The sequence below is a fragment of the Ochotona curzoniae genome, unplaced genomic scaffold, assembly GCF_017591425.1.
Source record: "Ochotona curzoniae isolate NIBS_2020 unplaced genomic scaffold, NIBS_Ocur_1.0 scaffold_274, whole genome shotgun sequence".
NCBI lineage: Eukaryota > Metazoa > Chordata > Mammalia > Lagomorpha > Ochotonidae > Ochotona > Ochotona curzoniae.
This window is the reverse complement of record NW_024467101.1, coordinates 2,800,641-2,825,771: the sequence shown is the minus strand read 5'-3', so window position 1 is coordinate 2,825,771 and position 25,131 is coordinate 2,800,641. Positions and strand designations below refer to the sequence as shown.

The following is a 25,131-nucleotide window of genomic DNA, read 5'->3' as shown; positions in this document are numbered from 1 at the left end:
TCTGGCAAAGCAATAGAGATGTAGCGTCTACCCTCTAAACTAAACACAATCCCTTATGATCCAACGAACTAAAAGCACAAGTGTATGCAATACAATTATACAAGACTACACTTACACACATGTAATGAGGCAACCTAGATGGCAATGACTTCTCCGTAATGGAAAATCATGAGAGCATCTTGAAGCAGAAATTAAAGTATTATAGAAGCCCCTATAGATCCACCTTTTGTAGAAGGCCGTGTTGGCTGATGAAGAAGTATTGGCTGCGACTAAACGCTGTAAAGTTGGCAGCCATTCCTTTCAGGATTTTCAATCCTGAGGTTTCCAAAGTTGCACACTTTAGTGAAGCACTTATTTTATGAACCACTTCTCCATCTGGCTTTATAGGAAACACAATTAAAGCAGAAGAGCCCAGAAGCCTGTGTGATTTGTGGTTGGCTAATATGTAGTGATAGTCACAGAAAAAGAAAACACTTATGCAAAATTCTACCTGATTATATCAGTCATTCTCAACATTAGTGGAAATGATGTGCTGGAGAGCTGACGTCACGCCCTCAGTCGAGCCACCTGCTCCTACCTGGGCTGGGCCAGCCACCATTCTTCCTCTGCTTTTGCTCTCTACCAATGCTTCTTTCTCTTTTGCTTTAGAGTACATTTTCTACCAGGCGGATCTGATCTCCTCCCTGCCTGAATATTGCTTGAAGCCCTTCCTGACTGGTCTTGACCCACATCTGTAGTCAAATCACCCTGTGTTCCTGTCACTTTCGCACGGAGGAACAGCTGTCGCTCTCTAAGCACCATTAACTGTGAACTAAACATTGTCAATGATACTGTAGCATGCTATCAAGTGTCACATGTATTCAGGTGTTAGAGATTTTACATGCTAAAATAAACTATTTTGACTTTAGTGTTTTCTTCTGCAGAGAAGTATAACGCTTTGTCGTGACTTATGGCACTCTGCTGTAATATCTAATTTTTACCTAGACAAAACTTGAGCCTAAATCCCCATCTCCAGCACGTAGGAAAGCACTCGGTTCACATACATCCATTCACACAAGCACACGCAAATGAACACAAAGAAGTAGAGAGGTGAGTACAGAATCCGTTCTCTGGTTGTCTGCACTATGCCTTGCTGATTCTCTCTCTCCAGGATCTGTCTCCCAAGCTGAAGCAACTGGAATTGGAAGGTACAAATAGCAAAGGTCAGCCTCCTTGGAGATTGCTGTGTCCCGCCGGGGGCACTGCCAGGACCAGTGTGGCAAGGTCCCCAGAACCCTGGCGCTTACCATCTTGTGTTAGTGAAGAGTGAAACACTTGGGCAGAAAGTAATTCCTGCCTCTGCTTCACTCTTAGCTCCAAAGTAATCAAATGCTGTTTTGCATACAATTTTAGTCCTTTCTCAAACTTGTATTTTCATTTATTTTGCATACTTCATTTACTGCAAGTCAACGCGAAGCAAGACTCCACTAATTCAAACCAATCATTCTCTGGGCCCTGAAATCCTTTCGGAAACATTTGCTATTAACTAACTCAGTTGTGTCTCATGTGTCAGTGGTTTTAGATTTGTGCTTAAAGAAACTCCTATGCAGAGCAGGAGAACGGGAAGGGGGATGAGAGAACAGAGAAGAGACGATCATTACCTGTCTTTGATGCTACACAGATCAATGTGTAAACCACTAAAATTCCCCAGGGAACCTTGCTGAACTGAAATGAGGTCCTTGGGCTGGTTATCAATGAAGATGAGCCTCATGCAGCCTTGGAAAGCCTTAACGGGACTGAGACATTGGGACTCGGTGAGATGGTCGGGGCACCCTGTGGGACAGAGAGAAAAGATGAAGAATGCTGAGATGAGCAGTCATGGCTTTGGCAACCTACCGAGGGGTGATCTCCGGGACTCGTTATTTTGGTGCTTTTTATGCACAGCAATGTACACACTTCTGTTATAAATCCTGCCATGCTCGGGGGTGGGGTGGGAGGGAGACAGGATTGGTGCAGAATGGGCCATGCTCCATCATTGCATAGAAAATAGATGCATGTTAAAGGCAACTCCGATGCTAGAACCTTTATCTGTTTTTCATGGGTTTTCACTGTTGTTATCCTCGAGGGCACTCTTCCCTGGTGTCTTTCACTCATCCACAGGAAGCAACAGGTTGAAACCACTTGGGAATTCTGAGTTTGTCTCAAGACGCATATCTAAATGCACCATTCAGTCCTGAACGACAATTTCAAAGAAAATTATGCTTTTAGGTCAGGATGGAGGCAGAGTAATTCTCTGGTTAATCGTCAGCATTAATAGGCTTGGTTCCTGAGAAAGGGAGCTACAGGGACGTTAGTGGAATTTAGAACGGATGGCTACAGCACCTGCAAGTTAAAGGAACTTAGGACCTAAGTGCACAAAGTTAGAGGGCTGTAACAGTGTACATGAAAGGTTAACGCTCTCATTTTCAAAGAGTGCTCTTTCAAAAATACCTGACACTGATTCAGCGTAGCTGGCAGCCAGCACGTATCTCTACTACTCATTAAGGCAGACAGAGAGCACGGCTGGGAGAGGAGGGCTCCCTCGCTCTGCAGACTTCCCCAGTGGTGGTAACAGGTTCAGAGCACATGGGAATGCAAGCTTGAAACCATGGCAATAACCCAGAAATCATCAGGAATCATTTCAACCATCGCTAACTGACACTCACAGCCCGGGAGCTGGTTAACAGCACACGGTCATACTATCAAATGAAGATAGATGCTACAACTTCTCATGGAGGCAGTGGGAGAATTTATGCCTGTTGACTATTATGAGTGAAACTTGCTTTTCACCTTCCTGTAAGTCTATGGTCTATATGTGAAGTGTATGTTTAGACATCCTGCGAAAACCCCCCAAAAAATCTTCACCAACTGAGCCAGTGTCCCTTAAAACATACCTCTAAGAACACTAGTCCACCTGGGGGAAGGGGATCGTTGTCACCCTTGGAAAGGTCAAATTTATTCTGCACTATAATCATTTAGAAAATCTTCCCCAGAAAGGAATCCAACATTGCTCTTCTTTGGCCAAAGAGGCGAAATCACGCAGTCTATGAAATACATCATGAGAGTTGCTTTTTCATGCTCGCTGTTTCGTTACACCTGCTCCTCTTTCTCGGTTTTCACCACTGAGCCATGGAGGACACGGATCCTGTCACGATGTCTTATCCCCTGTCCCTCACTAGCTCCATGGACCTGTGCAAATGCTTTCATCGCAGCAGACCCCGTCTAGGGAGAAGTGGGGACAGCACCTACCGCACGAAAGTGTTGCCTGATTTAGACAAAGCAAGACACCTTTGCTGAGAATGGAGTTGCATCCGTGTCTGAAAAGATGTGTGGGTTTCGTACAGGTGGAAATGATTGGAGGGGAAGGACTAGGCTCTCCCTCACTCTAAACCATCAAGGTGTCACTCCACACAGCCGCCTTCCCAAAAGCCCTATGCGGGCTTGTGTACCACACTTACAGGGAATCTCTTTCAGATTTCCAAACCTTATGCACATTTTGATTGGGATGAAAAACAACTGGGAAAGTCTATCGGAGAACCTGTAATGAACCATTTTCTGTAATAATGCTTTTCAGTTCCTCAAAGGAGAGAATGGGTCATGGAGCCCAGACCTCCAGCCAAGCCCAGATCTCCAAAGGCTGGTACCGGTCGGTCATTGCTGGTACCGGTCGGTCATTGCTGGTACCAGTCGGTCATTGCCTGCACGTGGCCAGCATTGACCCCTACACCTCAACCTTGATTCCCTCTCCCAACAGGAACCTATCCCCACCTAATCCCAGATAAGGTTATTTAAGTGTCTTACTCCAGGTCAGATATCCAATGTTCCTCTTCAAAGAGTGTGTGGGATACAAACAACTAACAAGTGAAATACTAATTTTAATCTAAAAAGTCTTTCAAGGAATGTATATGGCATATGTATGTGTATGTATATAAAAAACACATGTGTATATCTAGATAATGAAAAAACAATGGATGTTGAGCCACACACAAGTCTTTCAAAAGGACTGTGGTCAGCCATCTGGATTTCCCTTGAGACGCCCACATCCCAGAGCAGGGTGCCTGGGTCTGAACCCAGGATGGAGTTCTGATTCTAGGTTCCTAGTAATGTGTCCTCTAAGAGGAAGCAGGTAACTACTCAAGCATCTTGGTGCCCGAGGCCCTCGTGGGAGAGCTGGCACAAGCTCCAGGTTCTTGGATTTGGCCTGGCCCTACCACGGTTACTGAAGACATTTGAGAGAGTGAAGGAGAGATGAGAGACCACCCTCCACTTCTCTCTAGGTCTGTATCACACTGCTTTTCAAGTTTATTTATTTTAATAAATAAACAGGTAAAATGGGGGAAAGTAATTTTAAATACATCATTAACTTTCTTTTCATTGCAGAATGTGTATGTATCATGAGCAAGCCATGCATAGATTTCAATTTTTTACGCACTCAAACGAATGTGTAATTCCATTGGCCATGAACTTTCTGAAGCACTATTGTATGTTTTATTTTCTAATTATCTCCAAGATGTGGTTCTTTTGAAGGATTCTCAGGATTCCCCTAATATAGGTGAGGATAGAATCTAAGCTGGCTTCTCTTTGTGGAGCTGCAAGTTCCTGGGCCTTCCTGATCCCTTCCCATTCCAGCTGCTCTAAGCCATGGGTGTTGCTTCCTGGAAAGTGAGGAGGGGAGGAGGGGGAGTGGGGAAAGAAAAAATAGTGGAGAAGTGGATCAGGATGCTAAGCAGGCGGCTTCCCCTTTGCAAGCACTGAGCACTGACTTTTTAGACTAGCTGAATTTCTCTTTCCAGCGTAATCACATAGCCTGGCATAGCTGCAGACATTTTCTCTGGCTTCATTATGTAATCTGAACTCTTACAAATGAACTTCTTCCCTTTCTCCACTCTGTCACAGTAGTATACATATATATGTATACATTGTATATGTATACTACTGTGACAGAGTAGTATGTACATACTACTACATATTGTATATGTATACTACTGCGAGATAGCTTGCTTCTCACTATTTTCTCTCTCTCTCTCTCTCTCTGTGTGTGTGTGTGTGTGTGTGTACTAAACTAGTTGACAAAGCGAGATTCATCAGAGGGAAGCAATTTCCTCTCTCATTTCTACTTCCTCCTCTCCCCTTGTTTTCAGTCCCAAAGGATGGAGAATTTACCTCCGAAGTAGTAACTGCTTCCAGAATAAATCTGTCCCCGCGCGGTGTCTTGAGCTGGGGACGCTGCGTCATCGTCCAGGGTGAGAGTGATGCGGCTCCTTCTGGCGCTGATGCTGACCGCATGCCACAAGCCATCGTTCAAGTTGCTGCCTACAAGACACAGGAAGGGCGAGTGTGGGGATGATGGATTGACAAAGATCCGGGCAGAGTGGAGCTCTGAACATCCCCACCTGCTGTGGTCTCAAGCATTTCAGAGCCAACCCTTCCTCCTTTGGCTCCCAGCACTTAACAAGAATCGCATCCCTTCATCTCACAATTCTATTAGCCTCCCTTTCTTTCTTTCTTTCTTTCTTTCTTTCTTTCTTTCTTTCTTTCTTTCTTTCTTTCTTTCTTTCTTTCTTTCTTCCTTCCTTCCTTCCTTCCTTCCTTCCTTTCTTTCTTTTTTTCTTCCTTCTTTCCTTCCTTCCTTCTTTTTCTTTCTTTTCCTTCCTTCCTTTCTTTCTTTTTTCTTCCTTCTTTCCTTCCTTCCTTCTTTTTCTTTCTTTTCCTTCCTTCCTTTCTTCCTTCCTTTCTTTCTTTTTTCTTCCTTCTTTCCTTCCTTCCTTCTTTTCCTTCCTTCCTTCCTTCCTTCCTTCCTTCCTTCCTTCCTTCCTTCCTTCCTTCCTTCCTTCCCTCCTTCCCTCCTTCCCTCCTTCCTTCCTTTTCCTCTTCTCTCTCTTAATGCTTCTTTTCAATGCTTTTGACAATGGATAAATCACTTTTCATATGTTTGCTTTAAACTCAACAAGGCAAAACACAAAAGCATCCGCATATATTACATACATATATATCTGACAACAATAACATGTTACAGAGTAATACTTACTAAAAAGCATCTCCTATATTAATTGATCAGTTGATGGATATATGCAGAAGAAAAAGCCAAAAAGAAAAACAAAATAAAACTCACAGTGATATCAATGGTTTCTTGTGATTCTGGATGGAGCAGACATATGTGAGCGGAAGAGAAAGCAGGTCAGCTCACTAACTCCACGTGAGAAATCCAAGAATGTTTTACATTAGGGATGTTTCGAAAATGATCAGGAATTTGCAACACATTGGACAAAAACTGCAGAAGACAGGGAGCCTACACAGTGTTCCAAAGGCCAGGAATTTGAACAGGACAGGCAAAAAAAAAAAAAAATGACAAGTAGAAAGTGGGTCCAATCACCCAGAAGTTGCCCATGGCAGATGGATTTCGGTCATTTCCTTAAACAAATAACGCTGGGAAACATTTTTTTATCCAGAAAATCTCAACAACATCTCTGGGAATGGCATCTTAGGTGTCTGCATTTCTAAAAAATAGAAGCCTTGGGGTCCGCGGCGTGGCCTAGCGGCTGAGGTCCTCACCTTGAACACACCAGGATCCCATATGGGTGCCGGTTCTAATCCCGACAGCTCCACTTCCCATCCAGCTCCCTGCCTGTGGCCTGGGAAAGCAGTCGAGGACGGCACAAAGCTTTGGGACCCTGCACCCGTGTGGGAGGCCCAGAGGAGGTTCCTGGATCCTGGCTTCAGATCAGCATAGTATCGGCCGTTGTGGTCACTTGGGGAGTGAATCATTGGATGGAAGATCTTCCTCTCTGTCTCTCCTCCTCTCTGTATACCTGACTTTCCAATAAATACATAAATCTTAAAAAAATAAACAAATAAAAAATAAAAATAGAAGCTTTGTGTGTTCTAATGTACAGTTAGGGATAAAGAATTTACTTCTGGAGCCACTGCTGTGACTCAATATCTAGTCTTCCAGCTTCAAGCACCAGGATCCCACATGGATGGCAGCTTGTGTCCTGGCTGATCCACTCCCCATCCAGGTCCCTACTTAGGGCCTGAGAAAGCTGTGGAAGATGGCAAACTCTTTGAGATCCTGCACCCACGTGGAAGACCTGGAAGTTTCCTGGCTCCTGGCTTCAGATTGGCTCAGTTCTGGATGCTGCACCATTTGAGGAATAAAACACTAGATAGAATACTTTTCTTTCTGTCCCTTCTCACTATCTTTCTCTCCCTTCTCACTGTAAATCTCCCTTTCTAATAAAAATAAACCATTCAAAATGATTTTGCTTTAATTACATGGGAGGTTAAGAGGGTTCTTTGGCATGGAACGACCTGGCTGGAGATGGACATTTGAAGAATCCTGTGGCCACAGAGCAAGTGATAGGATCTTAAGGTAGCCAGGCTAGTGACAGCACTGGCGGGAACATTTGCTACAAAGGTCCTGGAGACAGGGATGACTGCTTGTCCGCCACATCATCAGAAATGAAGAGATTAAACACTGTTTGTGGGGAAAACAAAATAGAGCAGCCTGGAGGTGGAGTCCAGAAGCAGGCAGCTGGGAGAAAGGCACCGACAAGCAGAGTACAGGTCTGAGGGCTCTCATGGGGCAAATACAGAGCTGGTACCCCTGAGCCCCCAGACAGCTGGAGAAGCTGCCCAGGGCAGTAGGGCAGCAGGCCTGGGCCCAGCTACACTGGCTGCAGGGAGGGTGCACCCCAGCTGCTCTAATCAGCCCAGAAGCAGGAGCACTTCTCGTAGTCAATCTCTCCCTGTGGCCCTGAACATCTGCTAAGCTGGTAAGCAGAGCCTGCAGATGTCTCTGACAGGCAACCCCACCATCTCCCAAGGGCAGCGGTCCACAGGCAAGGCACCATCTGGGCCCAGGCTGTGGGAACTCTAGTAATGAACTAGAGATTTTGATGTTTCCTCCCGGTAGACATTTGATCTCCTTCAGGGACACAGCCAGTTGTAGGTCTTCTCTTGTTTGCCTGCTAATTTGAACAAATCTGTGTAACAAATGAACTTGGAGGCAAGTATGTTTTAGACTCTTTAGGATGGAAGGGAAATCAGTAACTGGCTGAATATAGTGGGACCAATTAGTCTCTTTGGGCCACACCCTGCTAGGTGTCAGTCTACAGCAAGGAAGACAACACAGGGAGACCCCACTCATCAGAAATCCCAATTAGTCATTTAGGGATGAAGCCAGCCCAGGAGAAGAGGTGCCAGCACCAATGAATGTGTTTGATACTGGTGGAACCTCTCTCTGTTTTCTTAAACTGAGATCCATTGGTTGGTTATCTTTCCTTTCTTCTTATCTTTCTGACCTTCCGATTTTCATTTGGTCCTTTTGTGGGACTCAAGGACAAAGAGGTCACTAAGTCAACAAGATGGCAACTAACAGTCAAGGTCACTGGGTTACCTGTGTGAGCAAGATGGCAGCCAAGGGCAGAGCCCTGGCTGTGAACCAGGCAGGGTGTCAAATTGCTTTAACTAGCCAGGGGCCATTTCGTTCACCTGTCCCTGGCCTATGGGAGGTGGCTTCCTCAGTTGCGCTGATGATGATTGGCTCTTACCCCACCCCCCAGAATTCCTAGCCTGAGGCTGCTCACTCTTCCATAAAAGAGTGTGTGTTTCCCAAAGAAACCGGAACTGGTTAAATGGAACCTCTGTGGCATCTGTTTGTCTCTCACTGCAAGGAGCTGGACAGTGGGCAGCAGGCTCACCCCCTTTGACAACCAGGTACCTGGAAGAATCTGTCGGGGGAGACCCCGCACCCTTTCTTGCACTGCTCCCAGTTCACCAGGGTAGATTGAGTGCAAACCTTAGATCTTCAGAGAAGACACTTCAAGACTCTTCTCGCTGCAGAAACTCCCAAGGGAAATTCTGACAGCACAGGTCCTTGAGTTCTACGCCAGAATCATTAACTCAGATTCCGAGGGCTAGCCTTTATCCTTGGAAGGTCCCAAGGTCCTCAGAGATGGAGATGGGCAGCCAGGGTTGAGAAGTTAAAAAAAAAAAAAGAAATAGCAGTGGCTGGGAACAATACTGGTAGTTTAAAGGAATTGGTCCCAGAATGAATTCCACAGTCAACAAAGTGGCAATGGCACTGACTCCTCTAAAAATGATGTCTTTTCAATGGGTCCATTCTCTTCCACTTTACTCTGCAGGATCCAGGATAACAACCCTAGAGAATCTCCCCAATGTGATCACAAGGAAGACCCAAGGTGCAAATGCTACTGAAGATTCACAAATGATGGAACCCCAACAGCACCAGACTGGTTCCTCCCAAGCTTCCTCTCACATGGACAGCTGGGAAAGAACAGAGCTTTTCTGCACCGAGCACAGGAAAGTGAAACCTTTGGGATGAGGAACACCTAGGAAAAGCTGCAGGGGGCAGAAGAGCGGGAAGTGACCACACATGCAGAGTTCAGGGACTGAGGCTCAGAAGGTGGGATTGGACTCCTGAGAGAACTGGGTGAAGAGAGAGGATGTGTGAATTCTTGGCTCAACAAAGAACAGAATCCCATTGTATCTATCCAGGCTCAGAACACAAGATCCTAAAGCAAGGCCCACGATGCGCTGAGTCCTTGGAACTGCAGGGCCTGGAAGCAAGACCACTGTGGCCTTCTGCTGCCTTCCTGCCTTCTTCCTACCCTGGTGAGTCACGCATCCAGCAAAGTGAGTTACAGAAATGAGAGCTGTTCTCCTGAGAAACCTTCTCCAATGCCGGCAGGGATCACGTCCTTGCTTCTCCCTTAAAGTCCCAGGAGAATTAGGACCCGAGAGCAGGGAGAAGGGATACTACACAGGGAGGCCAAGGGGAATCCAGCTGGATCTACAGATCTGGCTGGGTTTCCACTATCACTACTAAATTACAACCTTTGTCCCATCGCATTCTACATGGCTGTCCGTTCTTCACCCAACTTAAGTGCGACAATAGGCGATTTTCCCTCAATCCTTGGAACGTCATTTTTGACCTTTCTCATGCCATGTAAGAGCTGGGGCAAGGATGTTTGTTAAGCTTTTCTCTCATTAACCTGTCTTCTGATATAGAAAGTCAAGCTGTGACCCGTATGATGGGAAGGAGTCATGCTTTTCCACTCTTACATCCTGAGTGTAACTGGCTATCAAAGAAGACAGGTCATTTTCTGTCAGTATGACAATATCAGTAAGTATGGAATCATAACACAGCCACACGTCAGTTGCTATGAATTGTATTCTAATGAATTAATCCTAAAACAGTAACACAGTTGCAGCTAAGATTCATAATGAAGACATACACATTAGAGCATGTACAATAGCAAAAATTCACAACTATCATTAATTCTAATAATAGCAGGCTTACCACATCAAGATAGTATAGTCATTTAGAGGAATATAATACAGCTTTTAAAAATGATAGGAATGAATATTTAACCACATGTTTGGCCATCAATCAATTAAGATGCCCACATTCCTTACTGGACGACCTGGATCTGATATCCAGCTCCAACTCCTAATTCTAGTTTCTTACTGATGCACACCTTGGAAAGCAGTGTTGGTGGGGTCCCTACCACCCATGGGGACACCTGGATTGTACCTGATATTCCGCGCTTTGGGGGAGGAACCTGGGAGTGGGGATGGAGGCTGTTTCTCTCTATCCATCTCTGTCTGTGTGTCTCTGTCTTCCCAACAGGATGGAATCATGATACCCTATGCGCTCATATCTTAACAAATGAACAATTCTGACTAAACGGAATGTTCCATGTTTCTCGGATACAGCACCCATGGTTACATTAGAGCATCTCAACAGAAATTCTGTTGTCAAGTTCACAGCAAATACCACCCCCCAGGGGGTGGTGAAGCATCGAGAACTCACACCACTTAGCATGAAAATCCATCCCTTTCAGTCCAGCCTCTGTCTGCTCTCTGTAACCCATGCCCCCACACGGGGCTCCCACCCAACCAGACTGCCCTGTTCAGCAGGCTCTAAGCAAGTCCAAGGAACTCACACGTTTCCTACTCCCAACCTCTGAAACTAACTCAGTCAGCTTTCATCACTGTAGCACCTGAAAGGAACTACTCAGCAACGAGGCAGGTTAATTGCACCTTATAGTTTTGGAAGCTCACTGCCCAACACCGAGGAGCCCTGTTGTTCTGGCTCTGTCGTCTGTTGAGCGTAGAGGCTGGCAAGGGAAGAACATGAGAAGCAACATGACTGCGTGGTAAACTAGGAAACAGAGAGGCAGAACACCACCAACTTCCAGCCTCTGTGTGGTCTCTCCCGATTAGGCTACCATAATCCAGTCAGCAGAGCAGCTCTAGCAACCCAATCAATGAGGTCACATTCAAAGTCTCCACCTTCGGAGACCATAACTAGATTAAGTTCCATTAACCCTTGGATGTATGATTCTGGAATAAACATTAAATACATGCACTTTTATTATAGCTTCCGTATAGCCTGTTCTTCCAGTTCCCTCACTTACGCAGATCACAAACCCCACTCCCAACGCTCCAAGCCTAATTTGTGTCCTAATATATTCTCTCTAAATCTGTATGGCCAGGAAATGAATATTCCCTACCACAATCCCCTAGCACAGTGTATGGCATAGTCAAAGTGATGAATGATTGAATAAAGGAACAAGTGAATGAGTTGATAAATTAGGAAATGAATGAGACAGAATTTCCTCAACCAGACTACACTTTAACCTTTTCTCTAAATTCTTGTAGCAAACTGTGTCCAACATATTCACTTAGGTCATATTATTTACTGTGGCGTGCATGGTACTAATTACCAATTTATCCATTTATATCACCGCTCCCCAGTGGGATGACAAGCTGCTGGGGGTCAAGTCTGTGCCATGTTTTGGTGTTCCCCTTGGCTTTGACAGGGCAACAACTTGACCTCTCTAGATGTTTATGGATCAGATCAGCTGAGTCACCACTGTGAAGTGCCAACTCAAGGCCCTCTCATGTGCCTTGGCCATAAATCACAGGCTAAGCCTTTCCTACTTGCTAAGGCCGGACTCCAAGTTCAAGGTTACCTGGATGGATTCTGAAGACACCCGGTCAACATGTAAACAGAACCACATCTGGCTTTGGCATCTATGAAATTCTAATAGGCAATGCGTGCAGGTGGTGCTGAAAGAAATGGTTTTCTGTTCTAATCTCGAAGCTTGTCTCAATCATCCACGTGCTGAAATTGAGCCCAGAGCTTCAGAGAGATGCTGCCTGAATTTCTTCATCTCTGAACTCAGGGTCTCTGATAAAAATGCTGCCACGTGTTCTTCCCCAGCCCTTATGGATTCCTGTGTCCCAGGTGTCAGACGCTCCCATGGAGCCTTATGCTCTGAGTCTGTTTTACGTTTCTTTCTCCTCCCTTCTTGGAACATTCTTTCCTTTGCCTTTGGCTAAATCTATTTGGTTTTCAAAGCCAAACTGGACAGATACTGCTTTAAGCTCTCCCACTCAGAAACCATGTCCCCCTGCCTTAAAATCTCCACTGTCCCTCTCAAGGGGACCTCTGAATTCCTGGGGATAGTAATCCCAGCCCTGGGATGAAGCACAACATGGGTGGCACAGAAGCTGGCTCATAAGCTTCCTGAACTAAACAGAAGGAAAGTGAGTTACACAACAGAGCTGTGAAATAGAAATTGTAAGAGAAAGAGAAATAATGAATTATATGACTGGCAGGTTATTCAGTAACAGTAATACTAATACGAATACTAATACTAATACTAACATTAATACTAATAGGGCCTGGTGTGGTGGCCTAAAGGCTAAAGTTCTCACCTTGTACGTGCCGGGATCTCAGATGGGCACTGGTTCTAATCCTGAGAGCTCCACTTCCCATCCAGCTCCCTGCTTGTGGCCTGGGAAAGCAGTCAAGGATGGCCCAAAGCCTCGGGACTCTGCACCCACGTGAGAGACCCGGAAGAGCTCCTAGCTCCTGGCTTCAGAATGGCTCAGCTCCTGCCATTGCACTCACTTGGGGAGTGAATCATCGGACGGAAGATCTTCCTCTCTGTCTCTCCTCCTCTCTGTATATCTGATTTCCCAATAAAAATAATCAAATCTTTAACAATATAATAATAATAATAAAACCTAGCTCTCTCAGTTCCTTTTTTCGGAGTATAGAGTAAGGAAAGAAGAGTGACCTAACAAATGCGATACCTCCACTGTCATTATCCAGATACCCAAGACATCATTTTGTTAAACTTGCAATTGTTGTCGGTACTGTGAAGCTTGTGGACATTCTTTTCTCAGTTTCTCATGAAATAGAAGGCAATGGAAAAACCTCCTCAAAGTGTTGACTTCTCAAACTCCCTGCTCAGAAAGCCAGTGAGAGCCATAGCCCCTTGGCAATGTATTTATCTGTCCTCAGTAATGGGATTTTCTCATCAGCATCGTATTAGCTGAACCGCAGAGGCATCACCGACAACCCAATCGAAGCAGAGGACGGAGTCTGAAGAATCATTGTGTTTCCTGGATGCAAAGATGACAGGTCGCTGCAAGCGACTTGCACTGAAAGGCCAGCGCTCGGGGAACGGCTCCGTTAACTGAAGGGCTGCGCCTATACAGATCTCACTGCAAGGATGAATGCGAGAGAGCTCTTTCTAAATGACGAGGACTTCCTCTGGGACACGTTCTGCAACACGCAAGGCTCCTGATGGTCAAAAAAATCAACATTTGCCAAAAATAACTTAAAATTTTACTTCCACTGTCAAAAATTATGCTCTTCAGAGAGATTTGGAGGTCTGCACCACTGGTTTATTCATTCCACCAGTCGCTAATACAGTCAATAAACACAGCTGTTCGTACCCTCTTTGGAGATAATTCCAGGATGCTGACAGACTCCTAGGCTAACATTTTATGGATGCTTAAGTTCTTTATGCAAAATAGTATCATAGTTGCTGATAATGCAGATTCATTACAAAACATATATAAGCGGTCATTAAAGTGTGTCTTTCTGGAAAAGTAGCAACAAAAAAAGCCTGTACGTTTTCGATACAGATGAAATTTTTTTTTAAAAAAAAACTGACTTGCAGTTGACTGAAGTCTATGGGTGTATATGCACAGACAAGGCACCTCTGTGTTTATAACACTGATGTTAGTCACTGATGGATAAAGACAATGCTGGCTGAAACTGACCATGCCCCCCAATGTTGTGATGTCCACATGATTTCGCTCATATACACGTTAAGTCCTCAGAGTCATACATGACTCAGAGATGGTGGAAGAGAAATTATACGGTGTGTGGAGGTGAGGCAAGTAGAGCAGTGAGATTGTCATGATGTATAACCAAGGTTAGATTTTGGGGGGCTTCTAAACAGAGACTGTGCACACGTAGCTGAAAGGTTTTCAGCAAAGTGCTCGGCTTCCTGGGTTTCCAGGAGATACTTCCCCCTGCAGGTGCTTCCCCGTGCGCTGTGCCCATCAGACACCAGAGCTGATGGCACTGCTCAGTCTTGGGCTGGGTCTCCATATCCGTGAACTGAAGTATCCTGCTTCCTGATCAGCTGTGTCTGAGACCCAGCTACCATGATGAAAAACGAACTCATCCGAGGGTAAGGTTCCAGGTAAAATGCTCAACTTTAGATCTCGCATAGCCTCTTTTCCTTAATAACCTATTATACATTTGTCTGTAGAGTTTTCTTCTTAAGTACAGTTTCCTTAAATTTTTTTTTAAATTCTTTTCATTTTGTTAAGAAATTATTTTTTCATGATATAGCTCGACAGGTGCAGGCATTCTCCTTTCTTCCCCTCCTCCTTTTTACTTCCCCTCCCCCAGTTTTTCCCTATAGTACAGTGATGGCTTAGTCCCTCAACAACACTTATAAGTCCATCACTCTGTTATCTAAGTGTATCCTGACACTGTAGGTAAAGGCAATGATACAAAGCCCAAATATATCTACCAGTTTCATTGGGAGTCCATCTTCGATTCTGAAGTAGAGATGCATACTGCAGTAGATCTTCACTTTTTGGTATGCATTATACCTATATTTATTGAGAAGTCTGGGTATTTAAGCAACTGACAGTATACAAAATGAGCCAGAGTAGCAGCAGGATATAAAGGAAAGTTCAAGAATTTGAGAGTTTCAAACGGGTAACATGCGGTTGAACACCCTTTGGTTCAAAAACTCTTTATTTTTCTGAAATGCCAGCTCTAGAACAAGTGGTTCCGATAGCTTCTATTTTAAGACTGCTTGTGTATGTCTCAGCTCTCCAACTCACAAAGCCCTAAATATCCTCTTGCTAACCTGTAAAACATCACACACACAGTATGAAGATCTAGAGGGAAGGAAGGAGGTTCTGCGTGCTGTCTCTTCCATGGGAATCGACTTTTCTTTTTTTCTAAAAGATCTATTTCTTTTTATTGCAAAGTCAGATATACAGAGAGGAGGAGAGACAGAGAGGAAGATCTTCCATCCATTGAATGTCCAGCACCGACTGGAACTGAGCTGATCAGAAGTCAGGAGCCAGGAGCTTCTTTCAGGTCTCCCACGTGGGAGCAGGGTCCCAAAGCTTTGGACCATCCTCGACTGCTTTCCCAGGAAGTTGGATGGGAAGCGGGGCCATCAGGATTAGAACCTGAGCCCATCTGGGATACTGACACTTGCAAGCAAGGACTTTAGCCTCTAGGCCACCAAGTCGTGCCCCGGGAATTGACTTAATTTGGGGATCCAAGGTGTCGGAAATACCTGAGCTGGTCCCACGTGTATGTTAGAAAATGTGCATTCCCTGATCCATGAATAAAATGAAATGCCATTCGATTTTGTGTGATGTACCGTGAACCCAGAAGAGCCCCAGTGACTGTGAAAACATATTAAGTATTGCCATTATTTCCTCATTGTTCACGTGGGGAGCCCATCTTTTATAAAGCCAATACAATTTCAAGTGTCTTAAAAATATGTTCACTTATAAATGTAAAGGAGGAAAAAAAAAGTTTTTGCTTTGAAGCTAGCCTTATGATGCAAATCCTGGCATCCATTGCTGAAGCAGCAGTTCCAATCACGGTTGTTTTGTCTCTGGTCTAACTCCCTACTGCAGCATCTGGGGAAAGAACAGAAGACTGCCTAGTACTTGGGCCTCTGCCTTTCCCGTGGGCAGCGTGGCTAGAGTTCCTGACTCCATGACCTGGCTGTTGTATAATTTGGAGAATGACCCAGTGGTTGGAAGCTCTCCCAATCTCTCTCTCTCTCTCTCTCTTTCCTGCTCTGTCTCTGCCACTCGGCCTGTCAAATACAAAAACAGGCATCACCTCACTTCTTTTTTTGCTTTCTTTTCTTCTGCTAACTAAAGGAAGCCAAACCCTGTCTAATTTGTGTGAAAAAAAAAATAAGAAATTTCCAACTTCCTAAAATGCAGGAAATTCTCCTGAAGGAGAAAATGACGTGATAACTCCCCGAGACTGATGTCAAGAACTCAGGCCACACATTTTTTTTTCAATCTTGCATTTGCTAGTTCCTGTTTTTGAGAGACAGATATGAAATAACTGATAACTTCTTTTCCCTTCTGTGGCTGGGAAATGAGGCAGCACTTACCAACCTCTCTCTCTCTCTCTCAGTCATAAATGCATTTTAATGAACTGACATGTGCTTAATGATACAGGCAGCACCTGGAGTCTTTATAGCAAAGAGCCACCAGGCACTGTGTTATACTAAAATTGCATTTTTTTTTTAACCTGAGGCCCACAGTTCTCTGCTCAAATATCCCACTAATTAGAAAAAAAAAAAAAATCCCATTGCCAGCTCACATTTTTCTTTAAATAAGGAGGATTTCAGTTTAACTTCTGGAACTGCAAACATGAAAGATATTATAAATCTAAGAGATTAACTCATCTCCATTATTGCAAACCTAATAAATTTTGTAAAACTTCTCTGTCTAGATTTTATGACTTAGACTGAAGTGGCTTCTACCTCTAGGTCTCAAGTCAGCATAGAAGGAAAAGAATTTGCTAAATAGCTGTTTGACACCATTGAGATTTACAGACCTCCAACCTCTTCTAAAGGCCATCACTGTCCTGCTTATTTGAATCACGGAGATGGAGAGACAGACTGATGATCCATGTCCCAAAGTGGGTGCCAGAGGTGTAACTCCTTCGACTTCACCTGCTGCCTCCCAAGGTATGTTGAGAGAGGGATCTAGGGGTAGAAGCAGAGTCAGCCTCAAACCCAGGCATGCCAGCAGGGGATGTGGGCACCTCCAATGAAGCCTCAACCACAGCAGCAAACATCTATCCGCAGCTGAGCTTCATTGCCTGCTAGGCACTCTCTCAGATGAGCTGATGAGCCACATCTGAGAATGTTCACACCTGTAGAAATCCTGGCCCCATGAATACAGACTGGACTGCATCATGCACAGAGAATGAGGAAACTGACAGCAAGGTTCTCTCTTCCAACTGCATGGATTGAAGATGTGGCAGTTTGGCAGTCAGGTGCACTCCGTCACCTTGTCCAGGCTGCCTTTTGGATAGGCCACAAGAGTGAGTTACGACCCTTGGGTCATGGTCATCTCAATCATCTCAGAGACAGATCTCCCCCACAGGAAGCTTCATGGACAACTTCTCAAGGGTCTCATTAGAGGTTCCAAACTATAATCACACAACCGAGTGGCCACTGCAATTCCTACCTGCAGAAACTGGGGCAAAGGGTCTCCAATCACGAATATTCATGTCACATACTTCATGGCTACAGGTAACTAACACATTTCTATTTGCATGAATCGTAACTGGAAGGTTAAAGCAGGTCTACCTTCAAACTTGTCTGAGTCAAGGGTCTAGCTCGCTGTGTAGGTTCCTTTATTTATATCTGGGGTTCTTCTAGGATCTGAACAGACTTTCAGTATCAGGCCATGTTTCATGCTTCACTATTATGTCAATTTCCTTTCATCTGCTTCTTAACAAAGCTCACATTTCAGGAGGCAAGGAGAGGTACTTAGATGAAAGGTAGACCATGCAGTCACGTCACCCGTGGTGGATGTTGGCTCAGGGTGCACAGTAGAAGGGGATCCAAGGAACACTCATTCCTCAGAGTTCTCAAAGGATTTGTGGGCTGATAAAAGGCCTCGGTGCTTGGGTCCATGTCATCCATGTGGGAAACTTGCATGGGAGTCCTGCTTCTGAATTCCAGCTAACCCATCCCTGATTCCTGTGGCCATTTGGGGAGTGAACCAGCAGATGTGAGACCTCCATCATTCTCTCTTTAAATAAACAAGTTAACAAATGAGCACATCTTCTTCAAAGGTGTTGCTGTATTCAGATTTCATATAAGGTATTATTTAATTCTCTCAAGCACACCTATTAAATATATATTTGAATGTGTATGTTTTTAAATGTTTCTTTAAAGATATATGGACTTACTTGAAAGTTGATATTACAGCAAGGTGGGGGGAAAGAGATTTCAATTGCTTGTTTATACCCCAAATGGCCACCATGGACAGGGCAGGACCGAGTTGAATCCTCTGTGGGAGGCAGGGATATAAGCTCTCCATCTTTTGCCACTCTCCCAGACTCAGCAGCACAGAGCTAGAGCTGAAGTGGAACTGCTGGGATTTCAACAGCTCATATGGGTAACTCCTTGTAGACTCCTAAAATATGTTTCTTGAAATGCATTAATTTTTCCCTGAAATTGAATTGAACATTAAAAAAAAAATGGTAAAGTGACTCAACAGGAAAATACAGACGTGCCAGTGGGTCATAGTCACATTGCAATCCCATCTTCTCTTCCTCATTGACAGAGTGGAAAACACTTGGAGTGATAGGCCAAGGGTTCCAGCCTATACGGATGCAGTCTGCTGAGGGTACACGTGGCAGGGTGCCCTGCCAGTGGCTCAGCCGACACTAACTCCTCCTCTCTAGGAATTCTTCTCCCCCTATGTATAATGAGGATGCTCAAGGGTAAGGAAATTAAGGCACTACCTAAAGTTTATGCAGCTCATTTGAAATCCACTTCTTTACTTATACACAATAAAAATGCCGAGTCTACACACTGGAAGTACATGTACGGATGCTGGACCATTCCATGGCCTCAGCACTGGTCCCTGTAATGGTCAGAGCGTTCTTTCTTAACCTGGGTGAACAAGGAGCCACCTTGGCAGGCATCAGCATGCGGTACCTGTGAGGACTTCTGTGATGCGTTCACTCATCTTCTGGATGAGAAGCCTCAGGACTCCACCTTCCAGGCTCAGCAGCAGGGTCCCCGAGCCCTCCGACAGCTCCGTGGACAGAAGCACCCCATCCTTGTTCCAGGTCCGGAACTGGAAGCTTACGGAGAGCCCGTCGATCCGCGGGGTGCCGGGTAGCAGCAGGTAACTGCCGCTGGAGTTGACAAATGTGATGGGAATGATGGGTGGTTCAGAGCAGGAAAAAGTGACATTGCCCTGGAAAACAACAAAAAATCAAACATAGAAAAGCCATTTTTTATTCTGTGTTCTGACAACCGATATAAACAACAGCCTGAGGTGACCTTAATTTCAGGGTTATTCCACATTTGGCTGTAAGATCTTACAGGAGAAAAAAAAATGGTTAGCCTTGCTCAGAGATACACATGGGTTTCCTTTTCCTGTGTAGAAGGATCACAACAAAGAAGGTAGTCTGAGACGGCCGCAAGGGGGGAGGACAGAGCAGGAACACTTTTTTGGAACCTTAAGTGGTAACAACAATTATTGGACTCACTTGTTGCATATTCGTGCATGGCAAGTCAGCCATGTGCTAAGTGCTTGGGATGGTTTTTATTAAAAAAGATGTATGGGGAACAACTTTATTAGATGGTGAAATGTGCTACAAGAAAGCTAGAGCACAGCACCCACGGGAGCCTGGCAGAAGCAATAAGCAGACAAGATGAGGCTAAACTGGAAGAAGATGAGGCTAAACTGGGAGAAGAGGTTGGCAAGGAAGGTTGACCGAGGGAAAAGGATGTGAGTAGGCTGCAGCGGCCATGTTCAGCAAGGGTCAAGGGACAAACAAGGGCTTGGGGAAACTAGCGCAGTGGCATTCCTGGAGGAATGAAGGCACCTTTCTATTTGCAAGTTGTAATTGGGCCCCGAAGGGCGTGGGAAGAGGAAAGGCTAAAAAGGTGAATGGAAATTCTGATTCTTACTACACAGTTTTCCTTCAACGTTAGGACCTGTTAAAGGATCACGGACCACGCTTGCAATTGACTGAAGGGGCGGAGAGTGGATAAAAAGCCTGGACCTGGGGGGTATCAAATACGAGTGCAACAGAAGCCAAATGAAGGCCATGGAATGCAGCATAAGTCTCATCGATCAGAGAATAATGCCACGAAGTGTCTGCCTATCTGTGAAGCAATCCCTTACAATTGACACCGTCCACCATGCCAGGCAGCAGGCTCAGCATTTCCATGTCATGAATTGTGCACAGCCAGTACAAGGTTCCAATTCAAGAGTGCAGAAATTGAGTTTAGAGAAAGCAGGGGACTAAAAAAGCCATAGGTCTTCCTCACAGTGATGAGCGAAGACAGCCTCTCAGTTGCCTGGCTCAGAAACTTTCAAGTTTCATTACCCACCTCTGATACCTCCCTCCTCCGCCCTGTGTGCCATCATGTTTAATCACCAATCAACGCTTCCACGTGTAACCAGTCCACAAAGGTTATTTGCCAAAACTTGACATCCAAGCTCTTTTTTTCCTATAACAATGATGTGGTTCAAGTCATATAGTAAATTCATCCTCCATTCAAAATTTCTTGACAAACAACCTGTGTAACCTACTCACCCGTCTTCTTTTTGACATTTATATAAATGCTTTTCATCTATCCTTGATGACACAAGGATCACCCCCCCTGGACTCTGTGTTCCATGAATTACAATTCTAAGGCCCCCCAAAAGTCCCTACATGTTTAGCAGATGATATGAAATTTCACAGCTTATCAATTGTGGCACTCATGCCATTTGAAAGAAGAGCAAGATCCTACAAAAAGGGACTGCAGAAACCATTATTTTTTTTTAAGATTTATTTATTTTTATTGGAAGGTTAGATTCGAAGAGAGAAGAAGATACAGAGAGGAAGATCTTCCATCCACTTCACTTCCCAAGTGGTGACAGTGGTCAGAGCCAAGCCCATCTGAAGCCAGGAACCAAGAGTTGCTTCCGTCTCTCCCACGCAGGTGCAGGGTCCCAAGACTCTGGGTCATCCTCCACTGCCTTTCCAGGCCACAAGCAGAAACTGGATGGGAAGTGGAGCAGCTGGGATTAGAACTGGTGCTGCTAGGGGATCCCGGCATATGCAAGGTGAGGACTTCAGCCACTAAGCTACGACACCAGGCCCACCGTTATTGTTTTTTAGTTTCAGAGTTCATCGTCAAGTATGATGATGATAGAAGTACAGCTATGTCCAAAGTCTGAAGAGGAAAAGTGTGAACAGTGCAGAAGGGGAGTGAGTGGATGAGAAGTTGCTTGCACTCCAAGTCAGACTCAGCATACCAGGAGAATATGTGTTCCCAGCTTAGTTCCCGTGCCACGGTGGCTGCGTGTTGGTTCAGCTTGTCCTTCCATTCCTGGCTGTGCTCCTTGCCACAGATGAGTTGCCTGGTGGTTAAGATCATTAATACCTACCCCATCCATCCATGGGGGGGGGGACGAAAAAATACCAGCTTTGTGTAAAAGTCGACAGGTGACTGTTTTTAACTATGCCACCTGTGGCTTCTGAGCTCTTCTCAAATGGCAATTGGATGGAATATCCCTGTCATTTAGAAAAAGCACCTGGGGAGACAGTCAAGTTCAAAATTATGTCAACATAGACTTGGCCCACATTCTACAGATTTCCTTGTTATGTGCTTCTTTCCTCAATTTCTCCAATGTTCATCCCTCACACCCACAAGAGAGAGCCCCTTGCTGCAGAGCCCTTCCATTCGTCTCTGGATACGATTCATGAAGGTCTCAACACTTCTTTTCTCGAACATCGCGTAACTGTGTCCTAGGCCAAAGACGGTAAGTCAGTTGCCCAAATGTGAGTGCTATTCTCTACTTTCTGTGGTCACCATACGTATGTCAAGGTCATAACAAATCCACAGCTTCCCATGGCAAGGGATGATACACTGTGGCCGAATCACAGAGGCAGAGTCATTGATGCTGCTTCATGGATGGAAGAGTGGATAAAGGAAAGCCAGGGTCCGATATGGTTCCTTTGCTCCATATCTTAGTGCGCATAGGGCCTTGTCAGCATCCTGTGTGGTATCTGATTCCAGTTCCAGCTGCTCTACCTCCAACTTAGCTCCATGCTATTAGATCTGGAAAAGCAGGAAATAGTGGCCCAAGTGATGTGCATGTGGCACCCATGTGGAAGATCTGGATGGAATTTCTGATTCCTTCCTTTTACCTGGCCCAGTGGATGCAAGAGATCGCTCTCTCTCTCTCTTTCAAATGAATTGATAAACAAATCTCTAAAAAAGAAAAGACACTCTACCTTGGAGGACAACCGTTGTAAATAGCTCAGCATTTCTGTCTTCACATTTTTTCTGCCTCCTTTGCTTCCTTTACTTCCAGATCAAGGCATTTCTGCTCAACCTTGCTCATGGACGTGGAAGTCAGGAGCAGGATTCTGTCTGCTGTTGAGGTTTCTGCAAATGGGCCCTTATCCGGAACTTGCCTGCTCTGACGATATAAAGGGATGGCCATAGAGATAGTATTTATTTTATTAAGGATTGTTGGGAGCTGCTTGACTGGATCCTATCTGCATAGTCAGATGGCAAGGAAGATGTTCCCAAGCCTTGTTCATTGCTTGCTCATACCCAGGTCCTTGCAGTGGTATAAACTTGCAGCCTTCCTTCTTCCTGCCACTTGCATGTAAAAGCACCAAAAAGCATGAGCTATAATGGCTTCCTTAGCACACTTGCCTCTATCCTCCTGTTTGCCAACTTCTGAATGAACCTGCTTTAGTTCTTCCAATGCCTTACTCTCCACTTACTGGCTTTTCAATACAGCAGGCAAATAAACTTGGGCTCATTCCCTGGTATCTGCCTGGTATCACTTCCTGACTCACCCACTGCTTCCTGGTTGGAAGGTGGCATCTGCTCTTTGCCTGAAGCTGCCAGGGGTCGCTATTTCTGCTTCTCTTGTTCCCATCCACGATGGAAGCTCTTTGTGCCTGCTCTTTCTTGCCTATACAAGTCCATTCTTCTCTCAAAACATGATGACTGGTGATTCTGGAAAAGATGGAGAAGCCATTTGTCCCTTGGGAGTCCCCAGATAGTATCTACAGCCAGACACCTACAAATCCTCTTTTAGATTACATCTGATATTGACCTACTTTTTTTTCCAGTTTTAGCAAAAGTTCTGCTGAGTCAATACAGGGGAAAAAAATCCCTCATCTTAGTCTGGCCACCCTGTCTCTTATCCCCTGGGATGGCCTTCAGCAAAGCACCTGCTAGGCTAGCACGGCAAAGAATTACCCTTTCTCCACATAGTTTCCCATCCTTCCACTGATCCCCAGCCAGCCCCCTGGCTTTGATCCCTCCCTACCTTTGTTGTGTTCAGAGCTGTGTACAATCTCTCTCTCTCTCTCTCTCTCTCTCTCTCTCTCTTTTTTTTTTTTTTTTACTATTCACTTCATTGTTGTAGTCCCTTTTCTGTTGTTAATATTTCCCATGCATACTTTTTAACTTTATTAATTCTTTGGGCAGCTTCCCTGGTCTTTCCTTCACTATCTTCAAAACATAGAGTTCTTATCCCACATCTTGTCTTGGGGGAAAAAAACAAAGGACAGAGATGGGAGGCAAGTGAGGGAGAAGGTGTAGCCCAGCTGAGATACTATCCTGCAGCAGGTTTCTGGGTCACAGGACATTTCAATATATGCAAATCAAGCCCAAGGAGAGACCTTCCTATGCCCCATGAAGGAATGAGCTTTACCTGCTGGGGCCATTGCACTAAGAGTGATAAGGGGCCCCTTCTTTTTCTTGCCTGCAAATACCACACATTCAGCAATCGTATTGAAAATGGAAGAAGATGCATCAAAAATGGGAGACTAGGTAATAATCCCTACACTCATTCCGACCCTGAAGGTGTGGGATTGATAACCACATGTAAATCTGTCTTGTATCTTCCCTGTTAGGAAGTGTTAACAAAAACCTAACTTTTCCTAACCAACCAACTTAAGAAAATGCTTGGTCGTGTCTAGTTTGGAGAGTTAAACAAGCTTCAGCCTGGAATTTTCCAACTGCAACACTCATTATTCTCACGAAGTGTGTGTGTGTGTGTGTGTGTGTGTGTGTGTGTGTGTGTGTGTAGTCAGGTGGCTCTGCCAAGGTCAAACCCAATCTGCCACTGAGGTTTCCTAAGGTGTACCACCTAGTACCACCATACCCATCACAGGCTTCACACGTTCACACAGTTATGACCCATCTCTCCAAACCCACGTGGGTCATGATGATGTATGACTGTTCCCTGCATCACCTGGTTGTGTTTCCCCTTGAGAAGCTTGCTGCAAACGATCAACAAAGGGAGCGGGAGACGAGTAAGCTGATGCCAAGAGACACGTGCAGGTACAGTAGAAAGGAGGCGCAGATCCAGCAATGCCCAGGCAGGTCAAGAAAGGCTCCCACTGCCCTCTGCTTGCAGAGTGGACTTCACCCAGGAAGGAACAGATGGCCCTAGCTGCCCAAAGAACATTCCTTATCCCAGCAGTGTTCCCTGACCACCCACACCAAGATCACAGGCAACAAATGAGAACTCTGAAGCTCCCCCAGCCTATTGTTTGTAATGGTTCTTGGCAGCATGTTCCCCAATAAAAACGGCCTACCTTCTTCTCTCCAACAGGAGTGACCTCTTCTGCTGGCCCGTGTACTCCACTCTCATACTCCCTTAGCCTGGATCAGTGACTGGTGTCTGGTGCCTCTTCATTTTCCACAATGTCATGGTTTTCTCCAATGACTGTCAGTGGTGTAAGCCAACTATAAAATTGGCTGTTTTTTTCCTTTTTTTTTTTTTCTAAGTGCCTTGTAATCGCTGCTACTTTTTGAAAAGAGCATAAGCTTTTGCGTAATGGTATATTTGTGACTATACTTCATTTGCTTTGCTTTCTGAAGCTCCGAAACAAACACAAGCAGAATCAAATTCTTAGTATGAATTTTCTGGTAAAACCAAATCTTCTCTCGGCTCCGTATTGCTTCTTCCCATGTTCGAGGAACTGGTGGGATTAATCTGGGA

General features: G+C 45.0%; 1 protein-coding gene across 1 annotated transcript in view; it reads right to left on the bottom strand.

The window, feature by feature from the left end:
* Positions 1-25,131, bottom strand: part of LOC121171848 (contactin-associated protein-like 5) — a 462,350-nt gene that overhangs the window by 232,231 nt on the left and 204,988 nt on the right. The window contains exons 8-10 of the mRNA XM_041003565.1: positions 19,089-19,353; positions 5,182-5,331; positions 1,641-1,812 (exon numbers count right to left, since the gene is read on the bottom strand). Coding sequence (XP_040859499.1) covers positions 1,641-1,812; positions 5,182-5,331; positions 19,089-19,353 — 587 coding nt within the window. The remainder of the gene's footprint in view (positions 1-1,640; positions 1,813-5,181; positions 5,332-19,088; positions 19,354-25,131) is intronic.